Source organism: Prionailurus viverrinus, chromosome A2 (genome assembly GCF_022837055.1).
Source record: "Prionailurus viverrinus isolate Anna chromosome A2, UM_Priviv_1.0, whole genome shotgun sequence".
NCBI lineage: Eukaryota > Metazoa > Chordata > Mammalia > Carnivora > Felidae > Prionailurus > Prionailurus viverrinus.
The window spans coordinates 16,102,701-16,116,572 of record NC_062562.1 but is presented as its reverse complement, the minus strand read 5'-3'; the positions used below and the strand labels follow the sequence as shown (position 1 = coordinate 16,116,572).

The 13,872-nt window shown below is 47.6% G+C and overlaps 1 protein-coding gene across 6 annotated transcripts in view; it reads right to left on the bottom strand.

Moving 5' to 3' along the window:
* Window positions 1–5,597: 5,597 nt before the first annotated feature.
* The window catches only part of KLHL18 (kelch like family member 18), a 56,758-nt gene continuing 48,483 nt past the window's right edge, over window positions 5,598–13,872 (bottom strand). For 5 of the 6 annotated variants that reach the window (XM_047838239.1, XM_047838252.1, XM_047838261.1 and 2 more), the window contains 3 exons: window positions 11,817–11,921; window positions 9,463–9,574; window positions 5,598–8,721 (listed from right to left, as the gene is read on the bottom strand). In XM_047838239.1, coding sequence (XP_047694195.1) covers window positions 8,335–8,721; window positions 9,463–9,574; window positions 11,817–11,921 — 604 coding nt within the window. In that variant the 3' untranslated portion in view covers window positions 5,598–8,334. The remainder of the gene's footprint in view (window positions 8,722–9,462; window positions 9,575–11,816; window positions 11,922–13,872) is intronic. The other variant, XR_007147738.1, reaches the window with a different exon arrangement.

The following is a 13,872-nucleotide window of genomic DNA, read 5'->3' as shown; positions in this document are numbered from 1 at the left end:
CGGGGGGGGGGGGGGGGGGTGGGCAGAGAGAGAGGGAGACACAGAATCTGAAACAGGCTCCAGGCTCTGAGCTGTCAGCACAGAGCCTGACGCAGGGCTTGAACTCGGGAATGGCAAGATCGTGACCTGAGCTAAAGTCAGACGCTTAACCGACTGAGTCACCCAGGCACCACTCAAATATTTAAAAAATAACACCAATCCTTCACATACTCTTTCAGAAACAGAGGAGTAAGAAACACTTCACTTCTCCCATGAGGGCAGTATTACCAGCCAAAGACATCACAAAAAGGGAAAACTATAGAAAACATCTCTAGTGAACACAGATAGAAAAATACTTAACAAAATATTAGCGAGCCACATCCAGCAACAGAAAAAGGATTATAAAACCATGGCTGAGTGGGATTTATCCCAGGAATGCAATGCTGGATCAACATCTTAAAAAATCACTGTTATATGCCATAATAACAGGTTAAAGGACAAAAATCACATGATCATCTCAATAGATGCAGGAAATACCTCTGATGAAATCTAATACCCATTCATGACAAAAACTCCCGACAAACTAAGAAGAGAATAAAACTTCCTCAATTTGAAAAAGGTCACTAATGAAAAATCCACAGCTTAACATATTTAATGGTAAAAGACTGTACGTTTTCCTCCCTAAGACTGAGAACAAGGCAAGGATGTCTACTTTTGCCACTTGTACACAACATTGTATTGGAGGTTCCAGCCAGTGTAATAAGGGAGGAAAAAATTAAAGGCATCCAGATTGGAAAGGAAAAAGTAAAACTGTCTTTATTCACAGATGATATATATCTAATATATATATCTTGTATATATCTTATATATATCACAGATGAAAATCCCAAAGAATATACATGTCTTTTTTTAAAGATAAAAACTAAGGGGCACCTGGGTGGCTCAGTCGATTAAGCATCTGACTTCAGCTCAGGTCATGATCTCACTGTTTGTGAGTTTGAGCCCCACATTGGGATCTGTGCTGACAGCTCAGAGCCTGGAGCCTGCTTCAGATTCTCTGTTTCCCCTCTGTCTCTGCCTCTCCCCTGCTCATGCTCTGTCTCTCTCTCTTTCTCAAAAATAAAGAAAGAAAGAAACGAATAAAGATAAAAATTAGTAAATGAGTTTAGCAAGGTCACAGGATACAAGATCAAGCTTAAAAAAACATTTCTAGGGGCACCTGGATGGCTCAGTCAGTTAAGTGTCTCACTCTTGGTTTTGGCTCAGGTCATGGTCTCATGGGTTTGCGAGCCCCACATCAGGCTCTGCACTGACAGCACAGAGCCTGCTTGGGATTCTCTCTCTCCTTGCTCTGCCCTTTCCCTGCTCACATGCACTCTCTCTCAAAATAAACAAATAACCATTAATTTTTTTTTCTAAATAACTAGCACCAAAAAAATCTGAAAATAAAATTAAGAAAGCAATTCCATCAATAATAGCATAAAAAATAAAAATACTTAGGCACATTTTAACAGAAGAAGCACAAGATTGTACACTGAAAATGACAAAATATTACTGAGAGAAATCAAATATCTAAACAAATGACAAACATTCTGTGTTCATGGGTTGGAAGACTTTATATTGTCAGGATGGCTATTCTCCCCAAATTGATCTATAAATTCAACACAGTATCTATTAAAACCCCAGAAGGCTCTTCTGGAGAAGTTGATGAACTGATCATAAAAGGCATGAGAATGCAAAGTACCTAAAATAGTCAAGAGAATTGTGAAAGGAACAAGGTTAAGGACTTACATTATCCAATTTTAGGACTTACTTTAAAGCTGGAGAAATCAATACCATACAATCAATGCGGTATTGGCTTGTGGACAAGCACATAAGACCAATGGCACAGAGTTGAAAAGCTAGAAATAAACCCTTATATTTACGGTTAACTGATTTCAACAAAGATGCCAAAGCAATTCAGTGGAGGAATAATCTTTACAACAAATGTACTGAGACAAATGGATATCTATGCACACACAAAAAATGAATTTTTAAAAGTTAATTCAAAATGGATCATATACCTACACGAGAGCTAAAATTATAAGACTTCTAGAAGAATTTCCTCATGATCTTTGCTTATTATGCAAAAAGTTCCTAGGATATGACTCCAAAAGCATAATCCATAAAAGAAATAATTGGCAAACCAAACTTCATCAAAATTAAAACTTGTACAATTCAAAAGATACCACTGACAAAATGAAAAGACATACCATATACTGGGAGTAAATACTTACAAATCCTATATCTGGTGAAAGATTGGTATCCAGAATATGTAAAGAATTCTTACAACTCATTCATAGGACACATGACCCAATTTACCCAGATTTGGGGGCACTGGGGTGGCTCAGTCGGTTGAATGTCTGACTCTTGATTTTGGCATGGGTCATGATCCCAGGGTCATCAGTTAGCATGCTTAGCTTCAGTTTGCATGCTTAGCTTACCATAGCTTAGCATGGAGCCCGCTTGAGATTCTCTCTCTCTCCTCTGCTTACGCTCTCTAAAAAATAAAAATAAAAAAATCTTTTTAGAAGGGCCAGATTGGAATAGATATTTCACCAAAGATATGGCTAACAAGCTCCTGAAAATATGCTCAAAATCTTTAGTGGTCAGAAAAATGCAAATTAAAATTACACAGAGATGCCACTTCACATCCACTGGAACAGTTAAAATCAGGGGCGCCTGGGTGGCTCAGTCGGTTAAGCATCCGACTTCGGCTCAGGTCATGATCTCACAGTTCATGAACTCGAGCCTTGCAGTGGGCCTTGTGCTGACAGCTCAGAGCCTGGAGCCTGCTTTGGATTGTGTCTCCAGCTTTCTCTGCCCGTCCCCTGCTCACGTGTGTGCCTTCTCTCTCAAAAATAAATAAACATTTAAAAAATTAGAAAACAGCAACCAACAAAAAAAGAACAGTTATAATCAAAGAGAGACAATTACAAAATTGGCAAGGCTGTGGAGAAACCCGAACCCTCATACACTGCTGACAGGAATGTAGAATGCACAACTACTTTGGAAATGCTCATCAGTTTCCTAAACAGTTGAACATTCACTTACCATGTGACAGCAATCTTCTAGGAATCTACTCAACAGGAATGAAGATGTGTGTCCACGAAGACTTGTACGTCATTCTAGTAGTATTCGTAACAGCCACAAACAGGAAACAATCTAAATATTCATCAATTAGTGAAAAAAAAAATAGGGTGTATCCATGCGGTGGAATACTATTCAGGAACAATAAAAGAAACAAGCTGCTGATACATGCTACAGCACAGATGAACCCCTAAAACATTCTAAAAAAGCCAGACACAAAAGATCACATATGATAGGATTCCATTTAAATAAAATGTCCAGAATAGGCAAATCTATAAGATATAGAAAGCAAAATAGTGGTTACCTGAGGATGAGAGTGAAGGGGGGACTAACTGCACGTGGGCATGAGGGAACTTTTCAAAATGATGAAAATATTCTAAAATGGGATAATTCCACATAAAAATCGTTGAGCACTTAAAATGGGTCAGTGTTAAGGTATGCAGATTATGCCTCAATAAAACTATGAAAAACTTAGTGATGGGAGATTGAGGAAGAATAGAGAGAGAAGCATGATTAGGCAACCTTTGAATCTGATATACCCGAGTGTCCTCAAGTTCAAGAAACACAGTTGTTGTGCCTCCTCTATGTGCCTGGTGCTGGGTACACAACAAAAGACCCCATCTACCAGGTAAGGCAAGCAAACAGGCCATTGTCCTGGTGGGATACAGCAGGGACAAGCACAGAGAAGGGGCACCAGGCTGATGAGAGATGCTTTCCTGCAGGGGTGACATCTAAACTGACACCCTGAAGGACGATTTCAGGGAACCTGGTGAGAAAAAGTGCCAGATCACGGTGGCCTTCTGTGCCATGCTATGGAGTTTGGGCTTTTAGCCTGAACTGCAAAGCTAGTAGAAAAACAGAATAGGGAACTGAGCTCCATTACAGAGAATAATATCTATGTACCACTAAAGATGAAATTGGGAACAGCGAGTCTGGGGTAATCACTATGAGAACCGCATGACCCCCCATTGTCAGTTTTTGGTTGTGTCATATGTTATGTGATCAGGAGCAGCAGCAGAAAACAGTACTGCTTGCTTTGGGGTGAAGAGAGGCAGGCTCTGCTGTTGGCTGTGAGGGGAGAGGAGTCCACGGAACAACGAAAGGACATGGGAAGTCAAGCAGATGAATCTAGCTGAATAAAGGTCACAGTCCACTCTCCACCCATGGGCCCTTTGGTTCTGAGCAAGAGGGTGTAGGTTACATGGAAAGGGCAGCTCTTATTTTAGAGACTTTTCTCCCCTAGCACAGAGCCCACAGATAGTCTGGCTTCCTCTGCTTCAGCACAAGGGTGCTTGCCTCTATAATCCGATGAGTTCTTCCCTTTCCCTCACTGCCCAGTCTTCTCCAAGGTCCGTCACGGTACTAGGCAACCACCCTCCACACAGAGCACGAGGCCGGATGGACTAGCTGCTTGCAAAGGTCAGACGCTGTTCCCTTCCGGCAAGCTGGACTGAGTGGAAATCCGGTCTCAATTCTTGACAACACTACAAGTTAGCTGATGAATCAGGTCAGTTACTCGGCCCTTCTGAAGCTCTTTCTTTATGCTAAAATGAGCCACGCAACCTACCCTGTGGGGATTCCTGAGGGGACCTGGTGAGAATCAATAGTGTTTATGTGTGAAATGTGCGGGTGGGATGTACATGGGAGAGACCTACCCTTCTAAAGTCTTGAAAAATAAAAGTTGCCGTTCAAGCATAATCCTTACCCACTAGATAGGACTGACTGTAGCTGGCTTTTGGGAAAGTGTGAATGAAGAGTTTCCTGACATCCACAACCACAGTGACCAGGGTGTAATCTCAGGAAGGCAGCTCTGGAATGTGGCTGTATTTGGAGAAGTGGAAATTAAACACAGGAGTCCAGTTCTCTCACACTTTGAGGAGTGGACAAACCACCATGGAAATCTGCCTATGCCCGTGTACCCGAGCTGCACCCCAGCCGTTGGTCCCACAGGAGGGATCTGTGAATCAGTGTGTGGTTTAAGAATTTGTTAGGGACTTTTATGTACGCTGAAGTTAAGCACCTCTGGCCCAGAGTTTTAAGGAGCCGTCTGGGTTCTCGGCAGTAGACAGGCTAGCCGCACTCTGCCAGGGAACTCTGGAGTTTTACGGCACTGAGCGAAGAAAAGGGGAAATCCAAGAAGAGTGCTGATCTGCACAGCAGCAAATACGCAACATGCTAGCAAAGACTTTTGTGTATTTTTCACCTGAACTCATTCTTATAAAATAAAACATACGTGTGTCTCTCCAAAGGCTGATTTTGCTATACATCTGGCTCTTCCCTTATTTTCATAGGAATGTTTTTACTTTGTCCAATATATCTTTTCACTGAACTTCAATAAAAACACGATTTACTTCTAATATTTAAAAAATAAAACAAGAAAGGACAAGAAGATATTAGGAGTGTACTTTTTATTTTTCTTTGGTTTCTTAACACAAATGACATGCGTTCTATAAATAAAAGGAAATAAGATTTTCTGGGAAAGGTTAAACTGCCGGGGGGGGGGGGGGGGGCGGGAAGAATTTCTACCTACTTCCATCTCTGTGACCAAAAGGCTGGTCTTCAGCTCCCATCCTGGCTTTGATCTCAGGTGAAACCCAGAAGGCTCTGTGTGTTATCTGAGGAGGGGAAATGCCCAAGGACGTTGAGTGCCGCAATCCCGTGCTCACAGCTGGGCTGGACCCCAAGGTCCACTGAGCATGACATCTCTCCTACCTCCTAGTTACACGCTTTTCACAACATCCTTGGGTGAGGACTCTTCTTTTCACAGGGCTCCTGGAAAGGCTCCAACACCAAAGAGACAGCCCAGTCATTTGCAAACACCCCCCTCAGACCGAGGAAGCGACGGCTGGAAGAGTGTGAAAATGTTGGTGTTGGCTCACTCGTGCTCACAGCCCACCCAGATCAAAGCACTGGCCCCGGGTGCAGCAGTGTTAACTTCCACACCAGGAGGTGGGAGTGGACTCAGGAAGGCCACTACAAGAGCAGCAGATGGTGGGGAAATCATCTATCAGCCTCAATGGCAACATCCGTGCCAGCATCCTGAGGGCCCCGGAGGCTCCCTCATTAGCCCACTGACTGATCCTTAACCCCTCCACAATCCGGGATGGCCAGGACTGCTTCTAGTTCACAAAAGGGCTTCTGATAATAAGAGGAGCACTAACACACGCCTCTCTAACAGGAAACGCAGACCCAACCGCCTTCCGAGTCTACTTCTGTAGGCAAACCCAGAGGGAGTGAGAGAGAAATGCTGAGGCTCCACCACGAGCCCAGGTGAAACTACATCAGACTGTTGGGTCTTTTGAAATAAAAACATCATTTTCAAGTGCTCGTAGCAGAGGCCCGTCTCCTAAGTGGCAGGTAACAAAGGTACATCCTTCTGGATACGTGGCGATTGCACACACTCGTAAACCTTGTGGTGTGGGGGTGGAAAAGACGTCTCAGGATCCACACTGTGCCTTTCTGAACAGGCTTCCAGGCCACGCTAGTAGGCAGCAAGGGACAGGAGACCAGCCAGGCAGAGAATGGGATCCTAAGACCCAGTCTTGCATTAAAGGAACTGTGTCCTCGTTAAGTCTGTGCTGGAAGCAGTTTAGAAAACCAGGTTTTGGCAGCAGCAGCTGAAGCCCAGCCCCACTGCCCAGTGCACTGGTAACAGAAGTGTCCTCCTGCTCAGGCCCTGCTGTGTGACGTCAAGGTCCTGTTCAGGGAGGAGGAGTCTCTTCAAGAGGTCATTTGCTAAGATCAGAAGAAGAAATATAAAATCTGTTCTTTGCAGCAGCAAGAGATTCTTTCGGCCTTTAGTTCTTTGCCATAAAGTCAGCTTTGCTTGAGTGTAAAGGTCCACCTTGCTGGTCGGTCTGCCAAGGGCTGGAGGGAGGCCAGACCCCTGGAATTGGCGAGTGGATGGAGAAGCAGTGGACTGGAGGGTAGACGAGGCTACTGGACCAAGCCAGCCATGGCTGGTGGAAGGACCAAGTCCCTGGTTAGGTTCTAGAGGTACAAATGGTCAATGTGCCCCAGAAGTATCGCAATGAGGAAAACTATCCGAGAATGATAGACGGGCGAGAATCTGGCCAGACCTGCTGTCTCCTTGCTGGTCATATGAGGAATGAAAGTAGGGGCGGAGAGTCTGAGTGAGCGCCATGGTGGCAGTGGGAGGTGACCACAGGGGCACCCTGGAGCCTCTGGCGACCAGCTGGAAACTCTCCCCTAGAAGAGTGGCCGTAATTGAGCCGATTCACTAAGCCTACGATTAAAAAAGTCCTCTGATGGTGAGTGTGAGTACAAACCCCATGAGCACCTTGCTAGAGGACCAGTGGAGAGCGTACTGACCCCAGACACGTGAGGGCTCAGAGGCAACCCCAAGTGCTGTGCGAGGCCTCAGGACCCTGGGACCCGAATATGGGAGTGGATGCCGCCCGCCCTTTTTCGTGGTGGGCAGTTTTCCATTTAAACTCACATTTGCCTTTAGTGTCTTCTAATGCCTTCTACTCGCAAAAACTGTTCACTTAAAAAAAGGTATTTTTCTTTCCAGTTTCTTTCAACTGTTTCGTTGTTTAAATATCTTTCGGTTTCTTTCAAGTATCTTTTTTCTCCTTCTATTTCTCCTGAACAAGATGAAAAAGACCTCGTTAAAATTCCAAAATTCAGGAAAAGCTTCTGCTCTCCCTGGTCACCCAGCAATGAAGACACAGTCCTCTGTGCCCTAAGATGGAAGAGGGAGGTGCTTGTGTGCAACGGGCATGTTGCTGTGGCTGCACCGCCACAGGCAACGAGAGCCCCTGGGGCGTGTCCTTCCTCCCCTAGCCACACCCCAGCTTCCAGCAGTCTTGGCCACTGCAGCTACCCCATTGCAAGCTGGCCACCGCGTGGCCAGAACAGCAGGCGAGGAAGAGAGTCAGATGGCAGGCTTTCCGCCAAGTGGCAGGTGGGAGGCCGACTTGGATGGAGCCTGTGTACGCGTGGACCAGCAAAGCAGTCCCATGCCACCAGCTGTGGAACCCGGAGGGGCTCGGTCCCACGCTGTGCATCTTGGTGACCTAGGCTTGAAGGTCACAAGAGCAGCACAGTGAGGGAGGCTGTGAGCACTTGGAAAGGCTGTACCTCCAGCAAGCTCACATTTACCCCGTCCCCTGGTCTACCACCTCTCCCAAGGGGGCCTGTCCCTGGAAGGGAGTGCCTGTACCTATACCAGATCCCTACCCCGCCACATCCCCTGCCTCTGCCTTAGATGGTGAGGAGGGGGATGCAGCCCACGCCAACCCCTCCCTCGTGACACGCCATGGGGGCCATAAATGTCCAGCGGTCCGTCTCCGGGTCATACATCTCCACCGAGCTCAGGTTTGACTGTCCATCATAGCCCCCGACAGCGTAGAGACGCCCACAGCTGGCCACCAGGGAGACCCGACTCCGGCGCGTGTGCATGGGGACGATCAGGCACCACTGGTCTGCCACGGAGCTGTACACCTCAGCGATACTGAGGAAGCCCGAGCCGTCGTAGCCCCCACAGACGAACATCTTGCTTCCCAGGGACGCGGCTCCGTGCCGGCAACGCTTGTTGAGCATGCTGGCTGCTGGATGCCAGGTGGCTGTGTGGTGGTTGTAGTGTTCCACCTGCATTGGGGACAGAGGCACGGGGGTCAGAGCCGAAGCTCAGTCCGCAGGGCGACCTCACAGGGCACGGTGACCTGCATGGTGTCAGACTCCAGTCAGAGGCCAGTGTGTGCCCTGGCTCCCATGCTCTGCTTCCTTGGCTGCGCACCTGCTCTGGGGCTTATGGGACAGGAGAGAGATCACTTAATCCGACCCCCTCTGTCTTACATCTCAGGGAACAAAGGGGTTGCCCAAGAATACACTGCTATGTAGTGACAGAGCTGGGATGAGAGCAGGGTCTCCCGAAACCTGTCCAGAGTGCATTCCACCACAGCACTGAGCAACTCCATGGATCTACCACTAGATGGCGGTTGAGGGTTTTTTTGTTTGTTCGCTTTTTAAAGAATAAATGTTTATTTTAAAGAATAAACAAATCATCCAGAATACAACTGTTTGAAACTTCACACTGTGTATAATTGCGCCTACTCTGGGCAGGGATTTTGCCAGGTCTCATGAAGCATTTGTGAACTGGACAGGGTGGGGGTGGGGCTGGCATGGCTATACTCTACCCCTCCTTTGTGTGCACTGGCTCCCATTCTCAGAAGAATTTCAGAGCACGTGGCAGATGGCCTGAAACCTCACGAGATGACGCTTTACCCAGCTACGGCAAGGCTGGAGTTTCTTCCAAAGAATTGCCTTTCAAAATCATTCTCAAAGATGGAAGGAGTGGGTACCCTTAGCCCAGGGGGAGCCCAGACTCACACTGTTGAAGATCTGCAGACCGTCGTGGCCACCCGACACATATATCCTGCCCTCAAACACCGTCACCCCAGCAGCACTGCGACTTGAGCTCATCGGGGTCACCACGGTCCACCTTCAGGGAAGAGCCAGAGGAGGAGGGGGGGCCATGAGATTCGGCGTTGCTGTCCTCCCAGGACAGCTCAGAAGGGCTGGGGTGAAGCGTGGAGTGTTCCTTCTCACCCCGCACAATCTCCCAACCTCTGCAGGCACTCAAAATCAGCACGTCCCAAACAAGGCCCCTCTCCCTTACAGATCTGCTCCTCCCTTGCACTGCCCAGTCTCGTTAATGGGACCACCAGCCATTGAACCGCCATACTCAGATTCAGTGTTTTCATGGTCTTTTCTCCCTCATCATCAACATTCCCGTGGTCACCAAGTCCCAGCTGTTTTGCTTGGTAGTCACTGCTCGTTCCCATCCCTGCTACCGCTGCCCTAGCTCGGGCCTCTCACCTGGTGGCCTGCCACAACCTCCTTACAGGTGGCCTAGCTTTCAAACCCTCCCCATCCCAACCGTATGCAGCCCACCCTGGTCATGGCTCCTTACTGTCTTCTCCATGGCAGAGTCCCAGTTCCCTATGCGGTTCTTTATCTCTTGGTCCCCATCTACTTCATTTTCATTTCCTGCCATGTGCCATGCATGCTGGCTGCTCGGTCACACTGAGCACTCGCTGTCCTCTGGGCCTCTATTTTTGCTCCCTGCCTACAATGCGCATCTCCCACTATCCATAATGGGTCTCCTCTCAGAAGTCAACCCTGATACCCTGCCTCTCCCTGCCAGCCATGGTAAAGATGAAGGTGCTCCCCACCCTGCACCCAAGAGCTCCAAACAGACGCCCCCAGGGTAGGAGAATCACGATGCACCTGTGGCCCCTGCAGACCGGCTGCTAGGATCTCAGACACCCAGCCTGCTGCCTGATACATAGTAAGTTGGTTAAGTGAATGGAACACTGGCTGAAAAGCATTCTGATGAATCAACTAACTGGCTTATGAGAAGATTCAAATACTGAAATGAAAAATTTGGGCTAACCTTGGCCAGTTGTTTTCCAAAGAGTATTCCATAAAGGAAGATGGTGATAGGCGTTGTGTAAGATGAGACTGAACAGACTTCTTCACTGCAGAATTTTTCAGTCTTTAAAATGTTAATATGTTTTATGGAAAGATAGGAACTCTAGCGGTACATACATCAATGTCTTCTAAGCTTATTTGACCATATAACTTTTTTTTTTTCTCTAAATCACATCCTACCTGAGTCATACCTATCCTACTTTGGAAAGTGTTGTGCATTTATTTCTTATCCCCTTTCACCTGCACTTCCATTAAATGGGCTGATTTAGGGGCGCCTGGGTGGCTCAGTCGGTTGAGTGGCCGACTTCGGCTCAGGTCATGATCTCATGGTTCGAGCCTCACGTCGGGCTCTGTGCTGACGGCTTGGAGCCTGGAGCCTGCTTCGGATTCTGTGTCTCCCCCTCTCTCTGTTCCTCCCCTGCTTGCACTCTGTCTCTCTCTCAAAAATAAATAAAGATTTTAAAAAATGGGCTGATTTAACAAAGGGGTATAGATGATTAAATAAACATTTCCAGCTATCTACGCAGACTTATCTGTTTTAAAAATTTATTCAATTCGGGGCGCCTGGGTGGTGCAGTCGGTTAAGCGTCCGACTTCAGCCAGGTCACAATCTCGCGGTCCGTGAGTTCGAGCTCCGCATCAGGCTCTGGGCTGATGGCTCAGAGCCTGGAGCCTGTTTCCAATTCTGTGTCTCCCTCTCTCTCTGCCCCTCCCCCGTTCATGCTCTGTCTCTCTCTGTCCCAAAAATAAATAAAAACGTTGAAAAAAAAATATTAAAAATTTATTCAATCCATGGGTGCCTGGATGGATCAGTTGGTTGAGCATCTGACTCATGACTTTGGCTCAGGTCATGATCCCAGGGTCGTGGGATTGAGCCCCATGTCGGGCTTTCATACTGAGTGGAGCCTGCTTGGGATTCTCTCTCTCTCCCTCTGCCTCTCTCTCAAATCAAAAAAATTAAAAAACTAAATAAAATAAGCCTGGCTGGCTCAGTTGGTACAGCTTGCAACCCTTGACCTCAGGGTCATGAGTTCAAGCCCCATGTTGGGTGCAGAGCTTACTTAAAAAAATAAAGTAAAATAAAATTTATTCAGTCCTTCATTCATTTAACCAAAAGTTATTAAATACTTATTATATGCAAGGTACTATACGGGCTGAAAAGGCAACCAGGATATTCTCTATCCTGCAGGTCTAATTCTTTATACTCTGTTTAACAAGTTTCAGCTGTCCCCGGGAGCTGGCGTCCTTACTTGTCTGTCTCGGGTGAGTAGGTCTCCACAGAGTTGAGAGAAGAGTTGCCATCGTAGCCCCCACAGACGTAGATCTGCCCGTCCAGCACGACCGTCCCCATGGCACTGAAAAAGACAGAGCTGTCATCCAGATGGGCCTCCGACTTCCAGGGCCAGCCTTTCATGCTCCCTGGGGGATGCCTCTTTCTAGAGCAGACCTAAATCCCACACGTGTGACTAAGTAAAGGTGTAAAATTGAGGGGGAAAGAAAGAAGCTGCCGTGTGGTACCCCCTGCCAGGGTTCGCTCTGGGGCCCGTTCTCAGTCCTTGATCTGTCTGAAATGCTCACCTTCCACCTTGCTGTGCTCAGGGTCTCATCACCTTTGAGGCCCAGGTCAAATTCCTCTTTCTCTCAAAAAGCCATCTTGGATCCTTCAGCAAGAGTCCGTCCCTCCCACCCCTCGCTGCCAGGGACAGCTTCTTTATCACAGCTTGGTTGTGGTCACTCATTCACTCCTCAGATCCCATGAGGTACTCAGGAGGCTCGCATCCCAGGCACTAGATTCACAGTGCTGAGCAAGCCAAAGCTCCCACCCACAGGTGCTACATTCTGGCACCTGTCACCTCTCAACAAGTGGGGACCTCCTGGAAGACAGGGGTCTTCCTCTGTGTGACTCTGACAGTGCTTAGTGTGGTGCTTTGTACGTGATAGGCCTTCAACATGTTTGTTGTGTTAGCCTGATTTTATTTAATTCGCTGTGAAGTTCGACAGATGTCTTTTCATGACAGATGTGGCCCCGATGGCCCCTACTTTGTCTCAGTGGGTGACGCTAGTCTCCTGTTGTGCACTTACGACATAGGGCAGGTACTCTAGGCTTGCAATCTCCCACCCTCACCACACCCTGCAAGGAGGCACCACCATCTTCACTGTACAGATGAGCAGCTGTGGCTGGGGAGGTCGGGTGCTTTTCCAGACTGCCCAGGGAGAGGCATGCTTCCTATCTAAATGCGACAAGCCCACTCCCCTGCTGTCTACCATGCCCCACTCTCCTCAGATTAAAGACCCAGTGGTCTGGCATAATCACATAATCTTCCGTTCTACATAAAGCCTCATGAGAAACATGAGTGCCAAGCTGCCCGATTCACGGTTTTCAAATCTGATGTTGGAGAAGATTAAAAATGAATCTGGGTGGCTGACAAACAGGAAAATAAAATATACCGGGCTAACTGCCACCTTTCCAATGTAAAATCAAGCTGATTCCATGCAATGTCCCTTTGAGGGACTCGGTAACAGAACCCCCCCCATCCCCGAACCAGCCTAGAAGAGGAAAAGGACTCTTGCCTCAGGCAAGGACCGTGGGAAGACCACAAATTCACTAGACACATCACTATCCTGCTAGAAGCAGACATACGTAACAACACAGGAATGAGCTCAACAGCAGTATGAGAGAAGAGGTGCCACAAAACTGCGTCAGGTTAACTGTCAACTAAATGGTAGAGACCAGCGTGAAGGGGGAGGGGGGTGGGGGGCACGCTGACCAGCATGGACTAGAATGGGCCACAAGAGAAAGCCTGAAGGGGAAGGGCTGACAGCAGGGAGGAGTTTGTCACCAACTGGCAAGACAGACTGCCATGTGGGGTGTCAGCAGGCAAGGGACTCAGAACATTTTTAGGCAGCCTGTAATTTAAAAGGGAGGAAATGGAGCTGGATCCATGCTACTAATAACAGGGCATTAGCCACAGTGAGGGAAGGGGATGCCCAGGGGACTCTCCTGCTGGACAACACTCCAAACCCGGGGACGTCAAGGCAAGGCAGTTGCCCAGAGCAGACACACAAGGAAGAACAAGTAGTTGCAGTGAAAGCAAAAAAGGCAGTCAGGGGTTGGGGAAATGGAGCGATGAGTCATTTGAGGCCACAGAAGGCCACAAAGCACCCAAGGAGCTGAAAAGGGAAGCACTGAGGCAGGGAGAGGGAGAGAAAGGAACCACAAGCCTGTTAGCTCAGGGTCTCGAGAGGAGCAGATCGTGTATACAAACTTTATTTTTCCCAAATGAGCCTAATTTGACCCTTTGTGAA